The sequence below is a fragment of the Chroicocephalus ridibundus genome, chromosome 6 (genome assembly GCF_963924245.1).
Source record: "Chroicocephalus ridibundus chromosome 6, bChrRid1.1, whole genome shotgun sequence".
Classification (NCBI taxonomy): Eukaryota; Metazoa; Chordata; class Aves; order Charadriiformes; family Laridae; genus Chroicocephalus; species Chroicocephalus ridibundus.
The window spans coordinates 41,194,049-41,215,930 of record NC_086289.1 but is presented as its reverse complement, the minus strand read 5'-3'; the positions used below and the strand labels follow the sequence as shown (position 1 = coordinate 41,215,930).

General features: G+C 46.4%; 1 protein-coding gene across 1 annotated transcript in view; it reads left to right on the top strand.

The window, feature by feature from the left end:
- CHUK (component of inhibitor of nuclear factor kappa B kinase complex) overlaps positions 1-21,882 on the top strand; it is a 41,875-nt gene that overhangs the window by 18,494 nt on the left and 1,499 nt on the right. Inside the window, exons 12-20 of the mRNA XM_063338472.1 lie at positions 2,767-2,890; positions 4,912-5,063; positions 6,080-6,141; positions 8,497-8,606; positions 10,107-10,156; positions 10,906-11,002; positions 11,863-12,010; positions 14,396-14,532; positions 15,887-15,986. Of these exons, the coding sequence (XP_063194542.1) occupies positions 2,767-2,890; positions 4,912-5,063; positions 6,080-6,141; positions 8,497-8,606; positions 10,107-10,156; positions 10,906-11,002; positions 11,863-12,010; positions 14,396-14,532; positions 15,887-15,986 (980 nt within the window). The remainder of the gene's footprint in view (positions 1-2,766; positions 2,891-4,911; positions 5,064-6,079; positions 6,142-8,496; positions 8,607-10,106; positions 10,157-10,905; positions 11,003-11,862; positions 12,011-14,395; positions 14,533-15,886; positions 15,987-21,882) is intronic.

The window sequence follows — 21,882 nt, the reverse complement described above, 5'->3', positions numbered from 1 at the left end:
CAGCACTATATCTCCATTTTTTGTAGATGTAACAGTTCAGAGAATTTATTGCCTGCCCTTTGGGAACTCTCCTATTGAGCAACTTAAGAATTCAATTACGATTTTTGTGCTTGTATTAAATTCTGGGCACTGAACAGCATCTACCCCACCTAAACACCTAAACCTAAACATTGCCCCACTGAAACAGAACCACAAAGTGAATGAAGGCTTGGGAGGTAATACGTGCAGCCTAATCTTGTAGCCTAGAGAGGGGAACTTTTGGTCTGTGCCTGCACATTCTCCTGGAAAGAGTCATAGAATGGTTTAGGTTGGAAGGAACCTTAAAGATCATCTAGTTCCAACCCCCCTGCCCTGGGCAGGGACACCTCCCACCAGACCAGGCTGCCCAAAGCCCCATCCAGCCTGGCCTTGAACATCTCCAGGGATGGGGCATCCGCAGCTTCTCTGGGTAACCTGTGCCAGTGCCTCACCACCCTCATGGTGAAAATTTTTTTCCTAATGTCTAATCCAATTTTCCCATCTTCCAGTTTGAAGCCCTTATGCCTCGTCATGGGGTCACTACATGCCCTTGTAAAAAGTCCCTCTCCAGCTTTCTTGTAGGCCCCCTTCAGATACTGGAAAGCTGCTATAAGGTCTCCCCGGAGCCTTCTCTTCTCCAGGCTGAACAACCCCAGCTCCCTCAGCCTGTCTTCACAGGAGACATCCTCCACCCTCTGATGATCTTCGTGGCCTCCTCTGGACCCACTCCAACAGGTCCATGTCATTGTTCCATTGGGGGCCCCAGAGCTGGAGGCAGTGCTCCAGGTGGGATCTCACTAGGTGGAGTAGAGGGGCAGAATCACCTCCTTTGACCTGTTGGCCACACTGCTTTTGATGCAGCCCAGGATACGGTTGCTTTCTTGGCTGTGAGCACACATTGCCGGCTCATGTTGAGCTTCTGGTCCACCACTGAGCATCTCACCCACCAAGAAGCAGCTTCTCATCCACCAAGGAAGATTCTGACTGGGGGACTGTTATTTCATTTGCTGTGCTAAAGGGTGTCGCGCAACACACTCACAGAGTGTTGCAGTGCCATTGTGCCAGGAGATGTTTGCAGAACTTGAGTGATGGCCTGCTTAGATATATCCTCTTTTAGCGCTTAGCATCTGAAGAAGTTGTGCACATATCCCTTCTCTTCCTCCCCTCCTCCCTGTGCACAGGTACATACAGGGTTCAGCTCCTTGCAGTCCTGTCTCCTGAGATTGGGTGTTTTGGATGTTCATGAGCAGTTGCCCTCCTAGAGCTCTCCTAGGCTTATGCTCCTGAACCCTGTATCAGCATCCTGAGGATACAGATTACCTTTTTGCCCTGTAATATCTGTGATAGTTGCATTTCACCTGTGATCCGTCTCCTGTGTCTCGCCTAAATGAAAGAACAGGCCCCTCATTTTGTGCTGCTGATCATTCAGGCCCTGTATGAGGAAATCCACCTTGTTCTGATCACAGAGCCAAGTCAGTTGCATGAGTTGCAGAACTGTTGTTATTTCCCTGTGGAGGTTATGGAGTAGGGCTGTTCTTCAGAGACACTTTGCAGAGGTTCAAAACCTTCAGTCTTGTACTATCTTCCCAACAGTTTTAAGCTCTAGTCATAGTGTGGCCAGAACTCCATAGCACTGATCCTACTTCTGGTCTCACCGAGCAGAATCAAGTGTCTGAGAAGAGTCCAGGCCCCCTGCTTCGTCTTGAGTTGTTAGGAGTAAAGCCAGTCTGTTGCTGCATGGACACTGGTGAGATCTGCTCCCATTGGTCCCTCCTCATTCTGGTGCTGCTGCCTGGCCCTGACATCATCAGTATACTTACAGACCTTGCGTCAAAGCTGCTTCTCTGCTTACAGCTTCCCTTCCACGTCTCCTGAAATGACAGCAGTCATCTGCAGGACCTAATACACCTCTGTGAAGATTTATGTATACCCAGTGTACCTGTAGGAAGGACCTTGTATACCTCAATGAAAGGAAAAATAGTGTCAAGGGACAGGAGGCATCTACTGGGATACTGCATGTAAAGGAAATGCCTTGTGACATACAGTTCCTGTTAAATGGTGTTATTTTCTTTGGTCTGGCTCTGCAGAAGTTGCGCTGCTTTTCCCTCTCTCCTTTTATTGTCACTCACATTTCTGATTGGTTTTTTTCGGTGTGCTGGGCTATTTTATTCTGGTGAATCTTGTTGTGTGGCGTCATTGTGCTGAATCTCTTGGAGCTAAGGCTTGTTACGACATGTTTATTGATACCCCAATTTACTGATAGTTCCCCATCTCTATAGGGGAACACATGTAAGTCCTGCATCTTTTCCCCGTAAACATCTACATGAGGAATCTGGGAGGAAATGTTGATAAACGTAGCAGTTACATTGGCTTTGCTAGCTTGGGCAAGTGCTTTACGTAGAGGTTTGGATAAAAGCACTCCTGGATCCTGCCTTGTGCCGTATTTCATGCAGCGTGCCCTGTGTCTGCTAGTGTCAATAGGCCAAAGTGCTCCAAGAAATCAGTACTCTCGTATCCGTGAGTTCAAATGTGAGCCTGGCCAGTAGCAGGCTGTCAGATACCCGGCGAGCTGTAACGTGAAAAGCTTATACGCACTTAGGCAACATCACATAAAAGTTAAACAGATCTTAAGTGGCTTGATCCCTTAGTTTAGGCACCTGAAGCAAGTTAGCGATGTTGTAAGCGCTGAAGTCCTTTTCTAGAGTTGTCCTTTCATTTGTGTACAATTGTGTTTCTTCTTGTATTCAGTACAGGATAGTAAAATCCAACTGCCAATTCCTCAGCTGCGCAAGGTGTGGGCAGAAGCAGTTCACTACGTGATTGGGCTAAAAGAAGATTATAGCAGGCTTTTCCAGGGCCAGAGAGCTGCCATGTAAGTTGTTACTCCTTGTTAAGAAGATGCAGTATTATGCAAATACAGAGATTGTTTGCATGGGAATGTACATCTCGGAGGAGCATTGGTTACCCGAAGTTTTACAGTACTTTGCTGTTCTGTACTTCTACATTATAAAACATATTTGGGCTGGGAAGTTATTCCTCCATGGGTATTTTACTGCATAGTGCCTGACACTGATAATACGGAAAAAAACATGAACCTTGAATATAGTCACAGACCAGATTCATAGAATGGATGAAGCTGGCAGGGACCTCTGGAGGTCATCCAGTCCAACCCCGCTGCTCCAGCAAGGTCCCCTAGAGCTGGTTGCCCATGACCGTGTTCAGATGGCTTTTAAGTATCTCCAAGGATAGAGACTCCAAAACCCCCTTGGGCAACCTGTGCCAGTGCTCGGTCACCCTCACAGTAAAAAAGTTCCCTAACGTTCAGAGGGAGTCTCCAGTGTTTCAATTTTTTGCCCATTGCCTGTGGTCCTGTCACTGGGTAATGCTGAACAGAGCCCCGCTCCATTCTCTATGCACCCTTCCTTCAGGTATTTTTACGTTTTGATCTCCAGTCAGTCTTCTGTTCTCCAGGCTGAGCGGTCCCAACTCTCTCAGCCTTACCTCAGAGGAGAGATGCTTCAGTCCCTTAAACACAGAATGGTAGGGGTCGAGATCATCTAGTCCAACCCCCCTGCCAAAGCAGGTTCCTTTAGAGGAAGTTGCACAGGAACGTGTCCAGGCGGGTTTTGAATATCTCCAGAGAAGGAGACTCCACAACCTCTCTGGGCAGCTGTGCCAGGGCTCTGCCACCCTCAAAGAAGTTTTTCCTTGTGTTCAGATTGAATTTCCTGTGTCTTCAGATGGAATTGTCCTGTCAGTGGGTACCACTGAAAAGAGTCTGGCCCCACCCTCTTGACACCCACCCTTTAGATATTGATAAGCATTGATGAGATCCCCTCTCAGTCTTCTCTTCGCCAGGCGCCAGGTCTCTCAGCCTTTCCTCATCAGGAAGGTGCTCCAATCCCGTGGTCATCTTGTAGCCCTTCACTGGACTCTATCCAGTAGTTCCGTGTCTTCCTTGAATTGGAGAGCCCAGAACTGGACACAGCACTCCAGATGTGGCCTCACCAAGGCAGAGTAGCAGGGGAGGATGACCTTCCTTGACCTGCTGGCCACGCTCTTTTTAATGCCCCGCAGGAGACCATTGGCCTTCTTGGCCACAAGGGCACATTGCTGCCTCATGGTCAACTTGTCCACCAGGACTCCCAGGTCCCTCTCCACAGAGCTGCTTTCCAGCAGGTCAGCCCCCAACCTGTCCTGGCGCATGGGGTTATTCCTCCCCAGGTGCAGCACCCTACACTTGCCCTTGTTGATCTTCATTAGGTTCCTCTCCACCCAACACTCTAGCCTGTCCAGGTCTCGCTGTATGGCGGCACAGCCTTCTGGTGTGTCATTTAATAATCTTCACTGGCCTCTCTCCAGTATGTCCATGTCTCTGGTGTGCTGGGGAGCCCAGAACTGGACCCAGGTGTGGCCCCACCAGTGCTGAACACAAGGAGAGAATCACCTCCCTCGACCTGCTGGCAACATTCCTCCTAATGTAGCCCAGGATAGTCGTTTCACAAGGGGCGGAGTGAGTGGAACTGTTTGTTGTATTTGTAGGGTTTTGTCCTGTGACTGACTCATATTTCTCAAGTGATAAAAAAGGTGCCAGCATTCACCAGGGGCAATGTGTGCTACAGTAAATGCTAAGAAATACTCTACACTCCAAAGACTGTTTAACTGAGCTTGGCAAAAAATCTGTGAAATGAGGAAGGACTTTCTCTTTCGCTTTCTGAGGACCTGCAGCTTCTAAGGAAGCGAGATGGAGTCTATGACCCCACTGAGACTCCCTGTTTCAAGGATCTTACACCATTTTTTACTAGCTATATCTTTCTGTCAGGTAATGTGACAGCACTGGCCACATAAGTCCAGTTTTTCAAACTAATGTGCTGCTCTTGTTTCATTCGTTAGGCTCAGTCTTCTTCGGTATAACGCCAACCTAATCAAAATGAAAAACAATATGGTGTCAGCATCTCAGCAGCTGAAAGCAAAGCTGGAATTCTTTCATCAAAGCATTCGCCTCGACCTGGAGAGATACAGTGACCAGATGGCTTACGGCATATGTACGTATTGTGTAATACTTGCGTGGGTGTCTTGTCTGATCTTGTAAAGGATCAGACCGACTATGAAGGGTTGTGGGTAGAAAGAAGACAAACGCAGGAGCTGCCATCCTGTTCATTGGCATCTTTATGGGTATGTTTTATTTGGGGTAGATGCAGGAGAAGAATTTGGCAGAAGGAAAGGCAGGAAGATTGAAAAAAAAATGGTTTTGGAGGCCTTCAGTGACACTGAAACAGGTGGTTCCCTGCTGAGAACACCAAGCTAAGAAAATTGGAGTATTAGTAGTACTGGTGATGTAAATGTTTGCTATTTATTCAGTCAGCGTCTGATTCACTTGTAATTGTCACTGGGCAGAAGGTGGAGGGCAGAGCTGCCGCCCTTGATGGACAGTGGACAGGCCACTAACCACCCTTGGAAGAGGAAACAGGCATGGTGACTGTAGAAACATCATTTTGAGCAGCGCAGAGGGAGTTATCTTGCTGCGTTTGATATTAGGAGGTAGCATGAACCAGGCTGAGAGACGAGGTGAAAAAGCACCAGCTACAGTTTTAATATCACGGAAATGTCTGGATCTTACAAATACTGTTCGGGGGAGAACAGTAAGATTTATGCATAGTTTGGATATATGGCTAAAACCCAAAACTTGAGTCAAAAATTATGACTGGGCTGAAGGGTGATGACGGAAAATGGAAAGACTCAGGGAACTGGTTCTAGTCAGTGTGTTTAATCACAAGTGGCAGTTGTTGAGCTTAGTGGTGGAGTTTAAAGACTCAGGCTCATTTTGGGCTGGTGATTGCAAACAGTGAAATCCTACCAAACAGTTTGTATGTGAGCGTGGAGTTGTTAAGTTGCAACTTTGCTGTCTCTCTGTGATCTTTGGGACATAACTTTTGCTTGGAGATTCAGTGTCACACTCTTTGTGTTCAAATTCAACAGGAATGGATGTGTGTAAAGTTCAGGTCATGCTTTATTTTTGTGTCTGTGTGTTTTTGTAAATTAACAACTCTTTTCTCTTAAGCTTCAGAAAAAATGCTCAAAGCCTGGAAGGAGATGCAAGAGAAGGCCTCTCAGTGTGCACAGGTAGGGGGATATTAAAGGAGCGTCATTATCTCTCTGCGAAGGATACCACGACAGGAACTTAGTGTCATACCTGACGCTGCTTTGTGCCTGCAGTGAGTTTCATATTCTGCCTGCTGTGGGAATGAGAATCTCATTGCAGATACATTAAAAAAGAAACAGTCACCGGGTTGTTTGAATCTAGTGATTTGAAGAAAACCAGCACAAATGTCACAACCCTCAGTTATCTGTATAGGAAAGCAGACTATAAAGACACATTATTTATTGCCCAGAAGAAAGGATGTTGCTATAGCCAAGAGTCTTCCTGTTTGGATTTATTGCACACAACAATTTCCATTGCTAAAGTTGAAAATAATACCAGTCGCTTGTTACTGCAGTTTTGAAATGACTGCGTATTTCATTTAGGAGGACAGAGATAAATTTCTGGTATTCTGCAAGAAAATACACAAATCAGTTTTTAATAAGAGTCGTCCTTAAGAAATTTAGAGCAGAGCTAGAGCCAGTTCTTACTCTGAGTAGTCCTAATAGTTGATGGGTGTTTTCACTTGTGATTTATGGACAATTGAGCTGGCATAATGGCTTTCTGTTTCTCAGAGAGTTAGTTCTGCGAGGAAGGCTAGTTGAAATGTATCTGCTGCTTAGAATTCCGATCTCTTGTCTTCTGGGAATGAGTATTTTAATTTTACCTCCACTGAAAATGAGGAGGAGATACAGGCCTTTCTGACAAAGAAAAATTCTGCCTGCAGTTCTGTTCAGACCTTTGTAGGTAAGGAATAACCGTTTAGCTGTGAAAACTAGGGACAGTTAGGATGATGGTAGTTTATTTAAAAGCTGTTTCTTCTTCTTGTCTACTGGATGTACTGAATAAAGCTTGGGAGGGGTGAGGTGTTCAGAGGGGAGCATTCAGAACTGGGGGCATTCAGAAGGTATAATAATACAGAGTACAGTGATCAATATGTAAAGATCCCATACGCCATTAGAAACACAAACAATAAATTACATTGCCTATTTTTTTTCCACTGTGAAGGAATAGACTGGGTAGTTCAGGTTCTGGGATCCGTTAGCTATCTTCATCTAAGTCAAAAGGTTTTTGGAGCCTGGATTCTGTTTGCTCATATGATGGAGATAGGGCAATTGTCATTCCCATCTGAATTCCTCCCTGTTGTAGCTCTTTCCGTTTTGGGATCTTGTTGCTCCCTGTTAGGAAGCAACAGAGATAAAAGGGAGGCTGCTTCTAACAGAGTAACTCAAAGCTGTCACAGGCTGTTTCCAGAAAAACGGGAACCTCAACAAATACTTACTTTGCAGGCCATCAGAATTACGTTCTGTTTTCAGGCTGTGCACTCCATGTGTATAGTCACATCGTGTCCATTTATCAGGATGGAAAATATTTTACTCTGTAATACACGGTGGTATCTCAGTCTATCTAGCAGGTAGCTTAACTTCTGTGAACTCAGGAGTCACAGTTATGCTGTATGGTGAATCACAGTGCTCCAGATAAAGACGTTTCTTTTGACAACAGGGTTTATTTCATGTTTTTCTCACAAACTGACTCTCCTTTGACTGTGTGGCTTCTCGCTCCTTCTTTGTCTTCTTTTTTTATTCTTTACTTGCAAGACCTACAGACATCCCTTTCTGGCCAAGGGGTCACATCCCACTTATATAGCCTCCTACCAAGTACTTCTGCAGCTTCTGCAAGGGGTACATTCTGGAAAACGTTCAATTTGCAGGTCCTACATCCCCAGGTCAGAAAGGAAAAGCTGAAAATATCTCAAGATACTTTCTCAGGAAGGCAGATCTGTGCCCACAGTCCATGGCGCTAACGCCTGTTACGGTGACCAGTGCTTTCTTAACCATGCTGGGGATCTCCAGTGCATGTCTGGCACTGCATAGCTAATCCTCATGCCCAGAAATTTTGTTGTTGGCCCCCTCGTGTCTTTTGTATTGCTTTGAGGAAGATGTGAAATACCGGAGAAATGTCAAACCAAAATGGATATGAGAGGGTAAAATGTGAGAGCACCCTCTGTCCATCCTGTAAAAATGGGAGGAAAAAAAATCTTCCCTGCTAGTGCCAGAGAGTATATGTGTGTGCAGCGTGCATCTCAGAGAGGGGATTTATGAAGAAGCTGATTTTTCTCATCCAGTGTGGTTGTTAGAGATTTGGATCTAGGTGATATCATGCACTAAGAAGTTAATAATAGTAACCTCAATTATTGTAGCAGCAGTCAGGTCAGAAAGCTTTTTTCTCCTAAACTCCGCGTGGAGTCAGCCCGTTATCCAAACAAGTGTTCTGGGGATCTTTATCTGCTTTATTGCCCTCCTCCTTCAGTTTGGTTTGTAACTGCATGTCCCCATTAGGCTGAAGATATAGGATATCTGGATGAGCAGATCATGGCTTTGCACACAGAGATTGTAGAGCTTCAGAAGAGTCCGTATGCAAGGCGCCAAGGAGAAGTCATGGAGAGTTTGTAAGTCCTTTGCTTGTTAATTTTTTTGCACATAAATGGATGTTGTGTACTTCATTTTCTGAGGGTTTATTTTTAAATCTGTTGGTGCCATCAATGCTTTTGAAATGCACTCCTCACTTTTTGCAAACTGCGAGTGCAGAGCAGTTTGCAGTCGGTTTAAGATCATTTTGCTGGTAAAAGGGAAGATCCCACTACCTGTGGCTGTACATTCCTCATTCCTCTTGAAGTTCGAAGGATCACTTGACAGCGTTATAAGGCAGAACACACAGTAGCTAGACCTGTGGAAACATGGAAAACACAGCTAAGGGGGACAGGACACTTCTCTGTCACTGACTGTGAAACTTCATCATAGAAGAGGTTGGGCCTAAGATACATGTTGGTCTCAACTGAAAAATGCAGAGGATGTCTTTTTCGCGTTGGAAAAGAGTAATTTTATGGTATTGAGTGAGAAAATTATGAGATCATTATAAAATCCTGTTAAACATCTTCACTCTGTTTTCAAAGCAAGGATAATTAACAACTCATGGATACTTGAATATTTGGAAACTTGAAAATTGTTTTTTTCAACAAGTATTAAAATATGAAAGAGCTAAGTGGTATTCCTGATCTTAAGAAGACATAGGAAGCAATTATTGTCATTTGGGCTGTTGCTGAGAGCACAAGTGGCAATTATAAAAGCAATTATAGAAGAGTGGCAATTACCAAATAGCCACCAAGATTGAATAGCCGCTAAATCAGTTGTTAGTAAGAGCTCTTCTGAATGACTCTGAATATTCTGGGAGGAAATGTGCCAGTTCCTGGCATGCTCTCCCGCCTCCCTCTTTGCAGAGCTAGATCAGCTAAGTTGCATTTCATCCCTGTGTAGTTGCAGGAGCATCAGAACTGGTGTACAGGGGAGGAAGTGGTGGAATGGAGAAACCACCTCTTGCAGCAGTAGCCGACATTTGGAGCAGCGAAGATTTGTTCAAGGATGGAAGCTTCAGTGTTTGACTGCTTTTGAAATACTTGAAAGAAGTAACACTTATTTAATGGGAAGAAGAGAAACGCTGTCCTCCCGTTTGTGATGCAGCTGTATCTTTCCATTTGCAGACTGTCACTAAAATTCAGGCTAAAAATGCAGAACAGGAACAAGAATTTCTCAGGCAGTTGTGCAGAAGTACCCAGAGTTACAAAAACTGAGTTTCATAATCAAGGATACCATGGAAAGAAAACACAGCGGAGCCACTTGAAAATTTGAAATTGAAAATAACCTGCAGTTTGTACAGTTATCTGAGAAGAAAATGTATGATTAGAAGAGAGACAGCTTTTAGGGAAGGGTTTATTTCCATCACAGAAAGACAATCCTCGTGTTTCAAATGTCATACTTGTACACTAGCTGTAGAGGAAGGTGGCAGCTCCAATGTGTGAGGTTCACCGCATCATAACTTAATTGCAGTGCTTTTTTTCTTGAGTCACCTGCTTGTTGCTAACATGTATGAATAATTTTTTTTCTTTTTAAAGGGAACAGAGAGCCATAGACCTGTACAAGCAATTAAAAACAAGACCTCCAGGTATGGAAGGAGATGGTTCACAGACTGTTTCACACTCATACCCCATGACTAATTTTTCTGAACTCAAACACAGAAAATACTGTTTAGGAAAAGGCAAATGATTGTATTAAAGTTCACCAGACTCAAGGGCATACCTTAAGATGATTTCTTCTTTTTGCTGAGCCTAAAGCTCTTCCAAATTCTGTAGTCCTGTTCCTCGGACGTGGGTTTGTCTTTTGGTTTTCATTCTTGGAGCATCTGCCCTGAACATGTGTCTGCCTTCTGGCGTTATCTACCTTTTTTCCTGCCCCCGGTACTATTGCTTTACTCTCTCCAGACATGGGAAGAACTGCTGTTCCTCTGTCGTCGCCCCAACCCAATGTCAATCTCTTTTCTCCCTCTCCTCCTCTCCACTGATTATACTGGATGGAACCGCGTGTTTGGGGATTATTATGTTCTGAACATAGTAACTGGTGAGCAGAAAGATTTAGTTACTTGTGCATTTGACAGCTGCCTTCAGTCCTTATTGAAGACAGTATTTAGGCAGCAAGAGTGGCTGGAATTGTATACGTTACTGCAGAAAGAAGAGACATTAAGGAAAAGCTGTGCCTAATGAGAGATTGAGAGAGATTTTAACGTATTTCATTGTATTCCAGTTTGTTTGGCTGCACTCATTAAGTCAAATCTTTCCTTGACTCTGGGCATTTGTGTCCAGAGTGACTCCTCACTGAAAGGCATTTTACTAATGTGGTGATTGATGGCCCTTCCAGATCATGCTTACAGTGACAGCACAGACATGGTGAAGATCATCGTGCAGACAGTACAGAGCCAAGACCGAGTTCTCAAGGAGCTCTTCGGCCATCTCAGGTACTTTATGCAGGAAAAAAAAACCCAAACAAATGCAACTTGTGACATTTGTAGCTTTGTAGCAGGAAAGGAGAGGGGAAAACCATGGAGATCGGAGCCCAAAAGCTCCATCCACAGGTATATGTTTCTAATAGCAATATTAATTCTGCTCCTTTGTCTCTCTGTTATGTTTCCACTTACTTTTTAAGACGTATAGCTAATAGGGAAGGGGAGGAGAACGCAATGGCTTGTACTGTTAGCATCCAAGAGTTCACTTTAAAATGAGTCAAAGTCTGCTAAGGTTTAGTCTGGGATTAAAATCTTACGGGGGGAAAAAAAAATAAAAATAGCGTAACAACTGAGAAGGTATCACAGTGATTTGTTCACTACTTCATTAATTCTTCAAGTGGCTCAGAAAAAATGTCATTATGCAAATCTTGTGGTCAGCAAAGCATGATCTAGTGTTCATTTCATGTGTAGCTTATGCTTGGTAGATCCCATAAAGAAAGTTGTTAGCTATGGTGTGGTCAGCCCACAGAGACCAACACAGACCAGAGAAGATGAATGAAATATCATGGTTGAGTTGCTGTGCTGTCCATTGTCACGGGGATCCATTTTTGCTTTTCAAATCAGAAGAGCATGTATTGTGGGTATTAATGGTAGTGTCGTCTGCCTGGTCCAGTCTTAACTGGACTTTTGGAAAAGTCCAGGGGTCACTCCAGTCTTGCCAGTTTTGTACCTGCAGCTGTCACAGTGCTGAGCTAAGAGAAAGGGGTGTTCTCACAGAATTTTTCTTGAATCCCAAGGTGAGGCTTTTGGTTTTCCCAGAACGTATCACCACACAAGCTGGAAAGTAACTTTGTGTTTGGTTTTTATTATAGCAAACTCTTGGGCTGTAAGCAGAAGATCATTGACTTGCTTCCAAAGATTGAAGTGGCTCTAAATAACATCAAGGAAGCTGACAACTCAGTGATGCAGATGCAGGGCAAAAGACAAAGGGAGATATGGCATTTGTTGAAAATTGCTTGCGTAAGTAGCTTTTGGACTATTCATTTGCTCTTCCTTCCAGTGCAGGAGCCAGGGGACATCAAATGAAACACTGAAGAGACCAAAAAGGGAAAACTTCCACCCAGTGGTTGATTTTTATTTTATTTTATTTTTTTATAGAGAAGGGAAGTTTGAGATGCTAAAATCTGACACAAGTTTAGAAAGGGGGTAAACAAATTAATGGAAAAGAAGCCCAGTGGAGGAGTCCTTGGGTCCCAGTAAGTCATCAAACTGCAAGTCACTGGTGGCTGGAGTACAGTAGATGTGCCATGCCATGTGCCTTGTTCTTACCTTCCCTGAATGTCTAGTGTTGGCTGCTGTTGAAGGATGTATCATAGAATCACAGAATGGTTTGGGTTGGAAGGGACCTTTAAAGGTCACCTAGTCCAACCTCCCCTGCAATGAGCAGGGACATCTTCAACTAGATCAGGTTGCTCAGAGCCCAATCCAACATGGCCATGAATGTTTCCAGAGATGGGGCATCTACCACCTCTCTGGGCAACCTGGGACAGTGTTTCACCACCCTCAGCATAAAAAATTTCTTCCCAATTCCCAACCTAGTCTAAATCTTCCCTTTTTTAATTTGAAGCCATTACCCCTTGTCCTATTGCAACAGGCCCTGCTAAAAATCTTGTCCCCACCTTTCCTGTAGCCCCTTTAGGTACTGGAAGGGGCCCTAAGGTCTCCCCAGAGCCTTCTCTTCTGCAGGCTGAACAACCCCAACTCTCTCAGCCTGTCCTCACAGCAGAGGGGCTCCAGCCCTCTGATCATTTTTGTGGCATACTCTGGACCTGCTTCAACAGGTCCATGTCCTTCTTACGTTGGGGGCCCCAGTGCTGGGGGCAGCACTGCACATGGGGTCTCACCAGAGGGGAGTAGAGACGCAGAATCCCGTCCCTGGACCTGCTGGCCACAATGCTGGTGATGCAGCCCAGGATGCGGTTGGCTTTCTTGGCTGTGAGCACACATTGCCGGCTCATGTCCAGCTTTTCACCCACCACTACCCCCAAGTCCTTCTCCTCAGGGCTGCTCTCCATCCCCAGCCTGTATTGATACCAGAGGTTGCCCCAACACAGGTGCAGGCCCCTGCTCTTGGCCTTGTTGAACCTCATGAGGTTCACATGGGACCACTTCTCGAGCCTGTCCAGGTCCCTCTGGATGCCATCCCGTCCCTCAGGTGTGTCAACTGTACCACTCAGCTTTGTGTTGTTCACAAACTTGCTGAGGGTGCACTCAATCCCACTGTCTATGTAACTGATGAAGACATCAAGCAGTACTGGTCCCAGTACAGACCCCTGAGGGACACCGCTTGTCATCAGTCTCCATCTGGACATTGAGCCATTGACCACTACCTTCTGGATACGACCATCCAACTAATTCCTCCTCCACCACACAGTCCACCCATCAGATCCATATCTGTCCAATTTAGAGAGAAGGATGTTGTGGGGGACCGTGTCAAAGGCCTTGCAGAAATCCAGATAGATGACATCCGTAGCTCTTCCCTTGTCCACTGATGTAGTCACTCCATCATAGAAGGCCACTAGGTTGGTCAGGCAGGACTTGCCCTTGGTGAAGCCATGCTGGCTGTCTTGCATCACCTCCCTGTCCCTCGGTGCCTTCAGAGACAGCCCTTCACACTGTATCTGTTTCTTGATGTAGCGGGCAATGCCTCCGCCCCTCCATCCTTGCCTGTCCCTTCTGTGAACAGCCTGTAGCCATCAATAGCCGCACTCTAGTCATGAGATTCGTCCCACCAGGTTTCAGTATTGGCAACTAGGCCATACCTTTCTAGCAGCATGGTGGCTTCCAGCTCCTCCTGTTTGCTGCCCATGCTGCGTGCACTGGTTTTCCCTTGGATGGTTGAACTTCAGCCTTATGCATTAAAACTATCATGATTTTAAGGCTCCAAAAGTGAAGTAGGTGCTCCTCTGGTTAGTTCAAGGTGTTTTTTAAGAGTACACTGTTTTTTCTGCATCAATTGTAGTAACTATACCGCTGAAGCAATCCGCTGATTCCACATGCCTACGTTCAAGGTCAGCATGGGAAACATGTATGTCTTTCCCCTGTCAGGAGAGTTGCTGCTGTGCATGACTCACAGTTTAGGACATGGCATTGCCTCCTGATTCTTCAGGGTAGAAGATGTTGTGAACACCACGGGTGACTTGCATGCAGAGACATTTGGTACCAGCTATTTGCAAAACTGTGGAGGATTGTATCATCTGACTTGCCAGCCACAGGCATGGCCTAGATTGTGTGTGTGTGTTACAAATAGTGCTTATGTTTAATCTCAAGTCTTGCATACAAAGTAATTAAGCCTGACTGAATTCTTCCTTTGTCCGTCACAGCAGATAAATTTATTTTTTCTAGACTCAGAGCTCTTCTCGATCACTGGTAAGCTCCAGCCTGGAAGGGACAGCCTCAACTCCAGCAGCCACGTGGCTCCCACAGAGCTGCTCAGGGAACGTACCTCACCCTCTGTCATCTATGGCAACTCCTGAAGATGGGTAAGAGCTGTTGGGAAAGGAAATGAGGCCACTGGAGAGCATTTAGTGTAGCCATTGTTTGACTCTTGACTGGAGTTTTAGTAACTTAGCTCTGGGCATACCACAGCAAAATGCAACAATGAGATTTTGAACCAAAGTGCGGTTTCTTTTCCTGCCCAGGTTCTGGGGCAAGTTGCAGGTAAACCAGGCCGTGTTTAGTGCTTCTTACAGCTTCAGTGATTTTAAAAAGTCTTAGTTCAGATGGAGGTCTGAAGTCGCGGTCAGTACTAAGCAATCCATCTGGTTCGATATCTGTTTTTGATTTTTTTTTTATCCTTCCAAAAAAAACGTTTCAGTTGCTCATATGTTATTAATGCTGTAAAAATTCAGGAATTGGGTTGAACTCTTTATGCAGAAACTTACACTTTCTTATCCTGAGCAAGTTCCACATACTACTCTCGGCTAACGCATTGTGCTGTTCATTTCCTGCACATCGTGTTATTCTGTCTTGAGGTTGGATTTGATTATTAAGGCTTCTCTCTCTCAGCCGGGTCTAGCTGAGTAAGAGAGTTGTCAGGAGCTGAGGGGTTTCTCCTCTTTGCTTCATTAGCAATTTTACTTCAAGTCGGCATAACAGAAGGGAAGGCGCCCCTCAGAGAGTGCTCAGCCCTCTATTTGCAGCAGTGCTGGTTTTGGGGGGGCTGGGCAGGGGTTGTGAACATTGGCATCAAACCATTTGGCCAGCTTTTTCTTTTTTGGATTGTCAGGGGAAATGCCTAGGTTCTGAAGATACACATCTAAGCAGGCTTTTGCTGGAAGTCAGTTGATTTTTCTGAAACCTTTTCCTGAAAGCAGCCTTTTCCACTTCCTCTTTTCTGTCTGCTGCTGCACAGCAATTTTCGCCTCTTGAGTAATGTTGGGTGATCACCTTTCAATGGGTGCTTTTCTGGGCAAGGTGCCTTTGGATCGCCTCATAGCTCCTCTTTGAACCGTGCCTTCACTGTATGAGGCACTATACAAAGAGCCAAGAGACGCAAGCCTTACGGGGAGTGGGCAGTGATTTCAGGCCCCTCGTATTCAGCTCACTTCCTAAGTTCTTTTCGGGGTGGTTTGTGGAGTTCCTTGGTAGGGAAGGAGTGCAAATTCACACTTCCAGGGTGAGGATCTGCAGGATGCCACCTCCAGGCATGTTTTTGTGCCTTACAGGGTTTCACCTACAATTGCAGAGAACTATAAATCATTTTTGGGGGTTATTTGGTTTTTGTGGGTGTTTGTTTTTTGTTGTTTCCCCCCTCCCCCCCCAACACAGAGCCTTTTGACATTGGTGTTACTTTGTGTTTTAAATATGTCATCTTATGCCCTCCCTTCCCTGCAGGGAAAATTTTGTCCAAGTGATAGAAGAGAATCTGAATTACCTTGAACTCTTTAGCAGTATTTTGCAGGAGGCGAGAGAGGAACAGAACAGCAGCATGATGGTAAGTCTGTTGATGTATCTCTGAGGACTTGATTTCTAAGAGCCGCAGCTGGGTCCTCTAGGGGTATGGAGAACTCCTTAAATAGGATCATTTGTGGTGACTGTGGCTGGTGTATGGTGTCTGTCGTCCCTCCTGGACTCTGCTAATATGCCGGTCATTATGGAAAGTGGCACTTGGCGCTAACATCAGCCAAGCGGTCTGCGTGGCAGAACAGGCTGTTCTGTAGGATCCCCTGGTCTCACAGTCCAGAGCTTGCTCTGAATTCCGTTTGCATTCTTGACCAGAGCATCCTGCTTTGTGTCCCTGCCCTGGAGTGAGCAGCATTCTCCATTTCTAGAGCCCTTTCCTCATCATTCACTGAAGCTCTCCTTAGGGCAAAAGTGGAGCTTTAGAGAGTTCTAAGATGGCTCTTTGCACAAATTGGTGTTTGAAATAGCAAGAAATGACAAAATTAAATAACAATCACCCAGATGTTTTGATGCAGTCTGAAACTCTGTTCCTGAACTAGTAATTGAGGCCAGGAAGTTACTGCCCAAAAGAGCCCAGTTACCAGAAGAATGAAGTGCACCACAGAATACTGGTCTTTTAGAAGAGGCTCTGTGCTAATTTTAGGGGCTGTATCATAGAAGAACCTGTATAAATATAATAGAAAAGGACAGTTAGGCAAGTAGGTTGACCTGTTTATAATGGAGAAGAGTCAATACAGCTTCTGTTAGCATGAGTTTGTCTCACAAGTTTATTGCAGTCCTGTAAAGAAGTCAAAAATCACAGAATCGTAGAATCATAGAATGTGTTGGGTTGGAAGAGACCTTTAAAGGCCATCTAGTCCAACCCCCCTGCAGTGAGCAGGGACATCTTCAACTAGATCAGGTTGCTCAGAGCCTCATCCAGCCTGACCTTGCCTCCAGGCGTCCAGGCCTCCACCACCTCCCTGGGCAACCTGTTGCAGTGTCTCACCACCCTCAGTGTAAAGAACTTCTTCCTAATGTCTCATCTAAACCTGCCCTGCTCTAGTTTAAAACCATTACGCCTCGTCCTATGGCTACATGCCCTTGCAAACAGACCCTCCCCAGCTTTCCTGTAGGCCCTCTTCAGGTACTGGAAGGGGCTCTAAGGTCTCCCCGGAGCCTTCTCTTCTCCAGGCTGAACAACCCCGGCTCTCTCAGCCTGTCCTCACAGCAGAGGGGCTCCAGACCTCTGATCATCCTCGTGGCCCTCCTCTGGCCCCACTCCAACATGTCCATGTCCTTCTTGTGCTGAGGACTCCAGAGCTGGACGCAGGACTCCAGGTGGGGTCTCACCAGAGCAGAGTAGAGGGGGAGAATCCCCTCTCTGGATCTGCTGGCCAGGCTTCTTTTGATGCAGCCCAGGATGTGACTGGCCTTCTGGGCGGCAGGCGCATGTTGTTGGCTCATGTCCAGTTTTTGATCCACCAGCACCCCCAAGTCCTTTTCCGCAGGGCTGCTCACATCATCCCCCAGCCTGTATTGATAACGAGGATTGTCCCCACACAAGTGTAGGACCTTGCACGTGGCCTTGTTGAACTTCATAAGGTTTGCTCGGGCCCACTTCTCTAGCTCGTCCACATCCCTCTGGATGACATCCTGTCCCTCTGGCCTGTCAACTGCACCACTCAGCTTGGTATCATCAGCCAACTTGCTGAGGGTGCACTTGATCCCACTGTCTAAATCATTGATGAAGATATTGAACAGCACCGGTCCCAGTACGGATCCCTGAGGGACACCACTTGTCACACCTCTCCATCTGGACATCAAGCCATTGACCACTACCCTCTGGATGCGACCATCCAGCCAGTTCCTTATCCACCAAACAGTCCACGCATGAAATCCGTATCTCTCCAACTTAGAAGGATGTTGTGGGGGACTGTGTCAAAGGCCTTGCAGAAGTCCAGATAGATGATATCCTTAGCTCTCCCCTTGTCCACTGCTGCAGTCACTCTGCTGTAGAAAGCCACCAGGTTGGTCAGACAGGACTTGCCCTTGGTGAAGCTGTGCTGGCTGTCTCGAATCACCTCCCTGTCCTCCATGTGCCTTAGCATAGCTTCTAGGAGGATCTGTTCCATGATCTTCCCAGGCACAGAAGTGAGGCTGACAGTGCCGTAGTTCCCAGGATCCTCCTTTTTACCCTTTTGAAAAATGGGTGCGATGTTTCCCTTTTTCCAGTCACCAGGGACTTCACCTGACTGCCATGACTTTTCAAATATCATGGAGAGTGGCTTGGCAACTACATCAGCCAATTCCCTCAGGACTCTGGGGTGCATCTCATCAGGTCCCATAGACTTGTATATGTTCAGGTTCCTCAGGTGGTCACGAATCTTGTCTTCACTTCCAGTGGGAGGGACTTTGTCCCGCAGGTCCCCGTCTTGCGGTCCTTCAACTTGCGAGGCATAAGGAGAGAGGCTGGCAGTGAAGACTGAGGTAAAAAAGGCAAAAAAGTTGTTGAGAACCTCAGCCTTCTCATCTGTTGTTATTACTTTGCCATTCTTGGTCATCAGGGAGGGTACATATCCACCGATATGCCGTAACTCGGATTTTCAAAAAGCTTCTTAAAGGCCTCTTTGGGGATAAATTCCATTCTCATGGAATAAAAAAGCAGAAGCTGTTTACCAGTTGAAACTGGTGAAATAACAAGGAACAAGGTTGGCGAAATGGTGGGGTGGTTGATGAAATGGAGCTCTTATAAACATTTTAGTTCATGAACATTTTGATGTTCTAATGTTTGTGAATAATAGTAAACAGTGAACTAAGAGTTTACTAGAGTTAGTAAGTTATTTGGGATGGTGAAATGAAAACTTAGTGGGAGTTGCAGATGACACTGTAATAGCAAGAGATTGAGCAATATGAATGGGGAAATGAAATTAGCCACTGATTAAGGCAAAGTAATTACGTTAGTGGGGATAACAGCCTTAGTTATGCATACCGTGGTCTTCATCCATTGGTCGATGAATGCTTTGTTTGTCTTTGTTCAGTTCTGACAGGGTTGGTATCAGTTGGGTAATAGAGTCTTCTGTCTTGTCTTGCCTCCTTGCTTTGGCTGGACAGGAGCAAGAAGCCATATGACTGGCATATGACCTGTTAGTCATCCATGTCTCTGTCAGCTCCCGTATCTCATTCCAAGCTGCAGCATCTGTCTTTGGCATGTTTTAGCCCAGAAAGATTGTTCATTGCTGTGGAATCACGCTCTGCAGATCAGCACCTGTTTTGTTATGTTTGGTTTCTTCCCCTTTTCCTTGCATCAGGGGACAGAACTTAGTCAACAGGAAAGCAGCAGAAAACACAAATTGTCCTCTTCAATTCACTTAGGGAAAAACAGAGGAAAAAAGAATAAATAACTACACAGAATCACAAAATGGTTCGGGTTGGAAGGGACCTTAAAGATCATCTAGTTCCAACCCACCTGCCATGCGCAGGGACACCTCCCACTAGACCAGGCTGCTCAAAGCCTCATCCAGCCTGGCCTTGAACACCTCCAGGGATGGGGCATTGACAGCTTCCCTGGGCAACCTGGGCCAGTGCCTCACCACCCTCACAGTAAAGAATTTCTTCCTGATATCCAATGTAAATCTACCCTCTTTCAGTTTGAGGCCATTACCCCGTGTCCTATCACTTTACTCCCTGATAAAAGAGTCCCTCCCCATCTTTCCTGTAGGCCCCCTTTAGAGACTGGAAGGCCACTATAATGTCTCCTCAGAGCCTTCTCTTCTCCAGGCTGAACAACCCCAACTCTCTCAGCCTGTCCTCACAGCAGAGGGCCTCCAGACCTCTGATCATCTTCGTGGCCCTCTGCTGGACCTGCTCCAACAGGTCCATGTCCTTCTTGTGCTGAGGACTCCAGAGCTGGATGCAGGAGTCCAGGTGGGGTCTCAACAGAGCAGAGTAGAGGGGCAGAATCACCTCCCTCGGCCTGCTGGCCATGCTTCTTTTGATGCAGCCCAGGATGCGACTGGCCTTCTGGGCTGCAAGCGCACATTGCCTGCTCATGTTGAGCTTCTCGTCCACCAGCACCCCCAAGTCCTTCTCCTCAGGGCTGCTCTCAAGCCATTCTCCACCCAACCTTTATTTGTGCCTGGGATTGCTGTGACCCCAGGTGCAGGACCTTGCACTTGGCCTGGTTGAACTTCATGGGGTTCGCACAGGCCCACTTCTCCAGCCTGTCAAGGTCTCTCTGGATGGCATCCCCTCCCTCCAGCGTGTCAACCACACCACACAGCTTGGTGTCATTGTCAAACTTGCTGGGGGTGCACTCAATCCCACTGTCCATGTTTCTGACAAAGATGTTAAACAGCACTGGTCCCAGTACTGACCCCTGAGGAATGCAACTCGTCACCAGTTTCCATGTGGACGTTGAGCCGTTGACCACAACCCTTTGAGTGCGGCCATCCAGCCAGTTCCTTATCCACCCACTGGTCCATCCATCAAATCCATGCCTTTCCAATTTGGAGACCAGGATGTCATGCGGGACAGTGTCAAATGCTTTGCATAAGTCCAGGTAGATGACGTCGGTTGCTCTCCCCTTATCTACCAATGCTGCGGCAGCATCATAGAAGGCCACCAAATTTGTCAGGCACTATTTGCCCTTGGTGAAGCCATGTTGGCTGTCACCAGTCACCTCCTTATTTTCCACGTGCCTTAGCAGAGACTCCAGGAGGATCTGCTCCATGATCTTGCCAGGCACAGCGGTGAGACTGACTGGTCTGTAGTTCCCTGGGTCTTCCTTTTTTCCCTTTTTGAAAATGGGGGTTATGTTTCCCCTTTTTCCAGTCAGCAGGAACTTCACCAGACTGGCACGACTTTTCAAATATAATGGAAAGCAGCTTGGCGACTTCATCTGCCAGCTCCCTCAGGGCGCGTGGATGGATTTCATCCAGTCCCATGGACTTACGCACCTCAGGTTCCTCACATGGTCCCAAACCTGATCTTCTCCTACAGTGGGCACTTCTTCATTCTCATAGACCCTGCCTTTGCATCCTGCAACTTGGGTGGTGTGGTTGGAGCCCTTGCTGGTGAAGACCGAGGCGAAAAAGTCATTCAGCACCTCAGCCTTCTCCATGTCCTGGGTGACCAGGTCTCCTGACTCCTTCCTGAGAGGGCTCACGTCTTCCCTAGTCTTGCCTTTACCCCTGACATACTTAAAGAAGTTTTTCTTGTTATCCTTGATGCCCCTAGCCAGATTTAATTCTATCTGGGCTTTAGCTTGCCTGATCTGGTTCCTGGTCGCTCAGACAGTTTCTCTGTATTCCACCCAGTCACCCGCTCCTTGCTTCCACCCTCTGTAGGCCTCCTTTTTGCTCTTGAGCTTGTCCAGGAGCTCTTTGTTAATCCATGCAGGCCTCCTGGTGTTTTTGCCTGACTTCTTCATTCTTGGGATGTACCGCTCCTGAGCTTGGAGGAGGAGATCCTTGAATACTAACCAGCTCTCGTAGGCCCCTTTTCCCTCCAGTACTTTTTCCCCATGTTACTGTGCCAAGCAGGTCCCTCAAGAGGACAAAGTCTGCTCTCTTGAAGTCCAGGGTAGTGAGCTTGCTGCATGCTCTCCTCGCTGCCTGAAGGATCTTGAAATCCACCATTTCATGATCACTGCAGCCGAGGCTACCCTTGAGCTTGACACTCACCACCAGCCCCTCCTTGACAAGGTCCAGCACTGTTCCTCTCCTCCTTGGCTCCTGTACCATTTGAAGAAGAAAGTTGTCATCGACACATTCGACGAACTTCCTGGATTTCTTGTGCCCTGCTGTATATCGGGGTGGTTGAAGTCCCCCATGATGACCAGGGTCTGTGAACGCGATGATGGTCCTATCTGTAAGAACCTTTTTCTCTATTCTTGCATACATTTGACTAGGAGCCTTTCTTTCTTTTTCATTTCTGTTATTACCCTA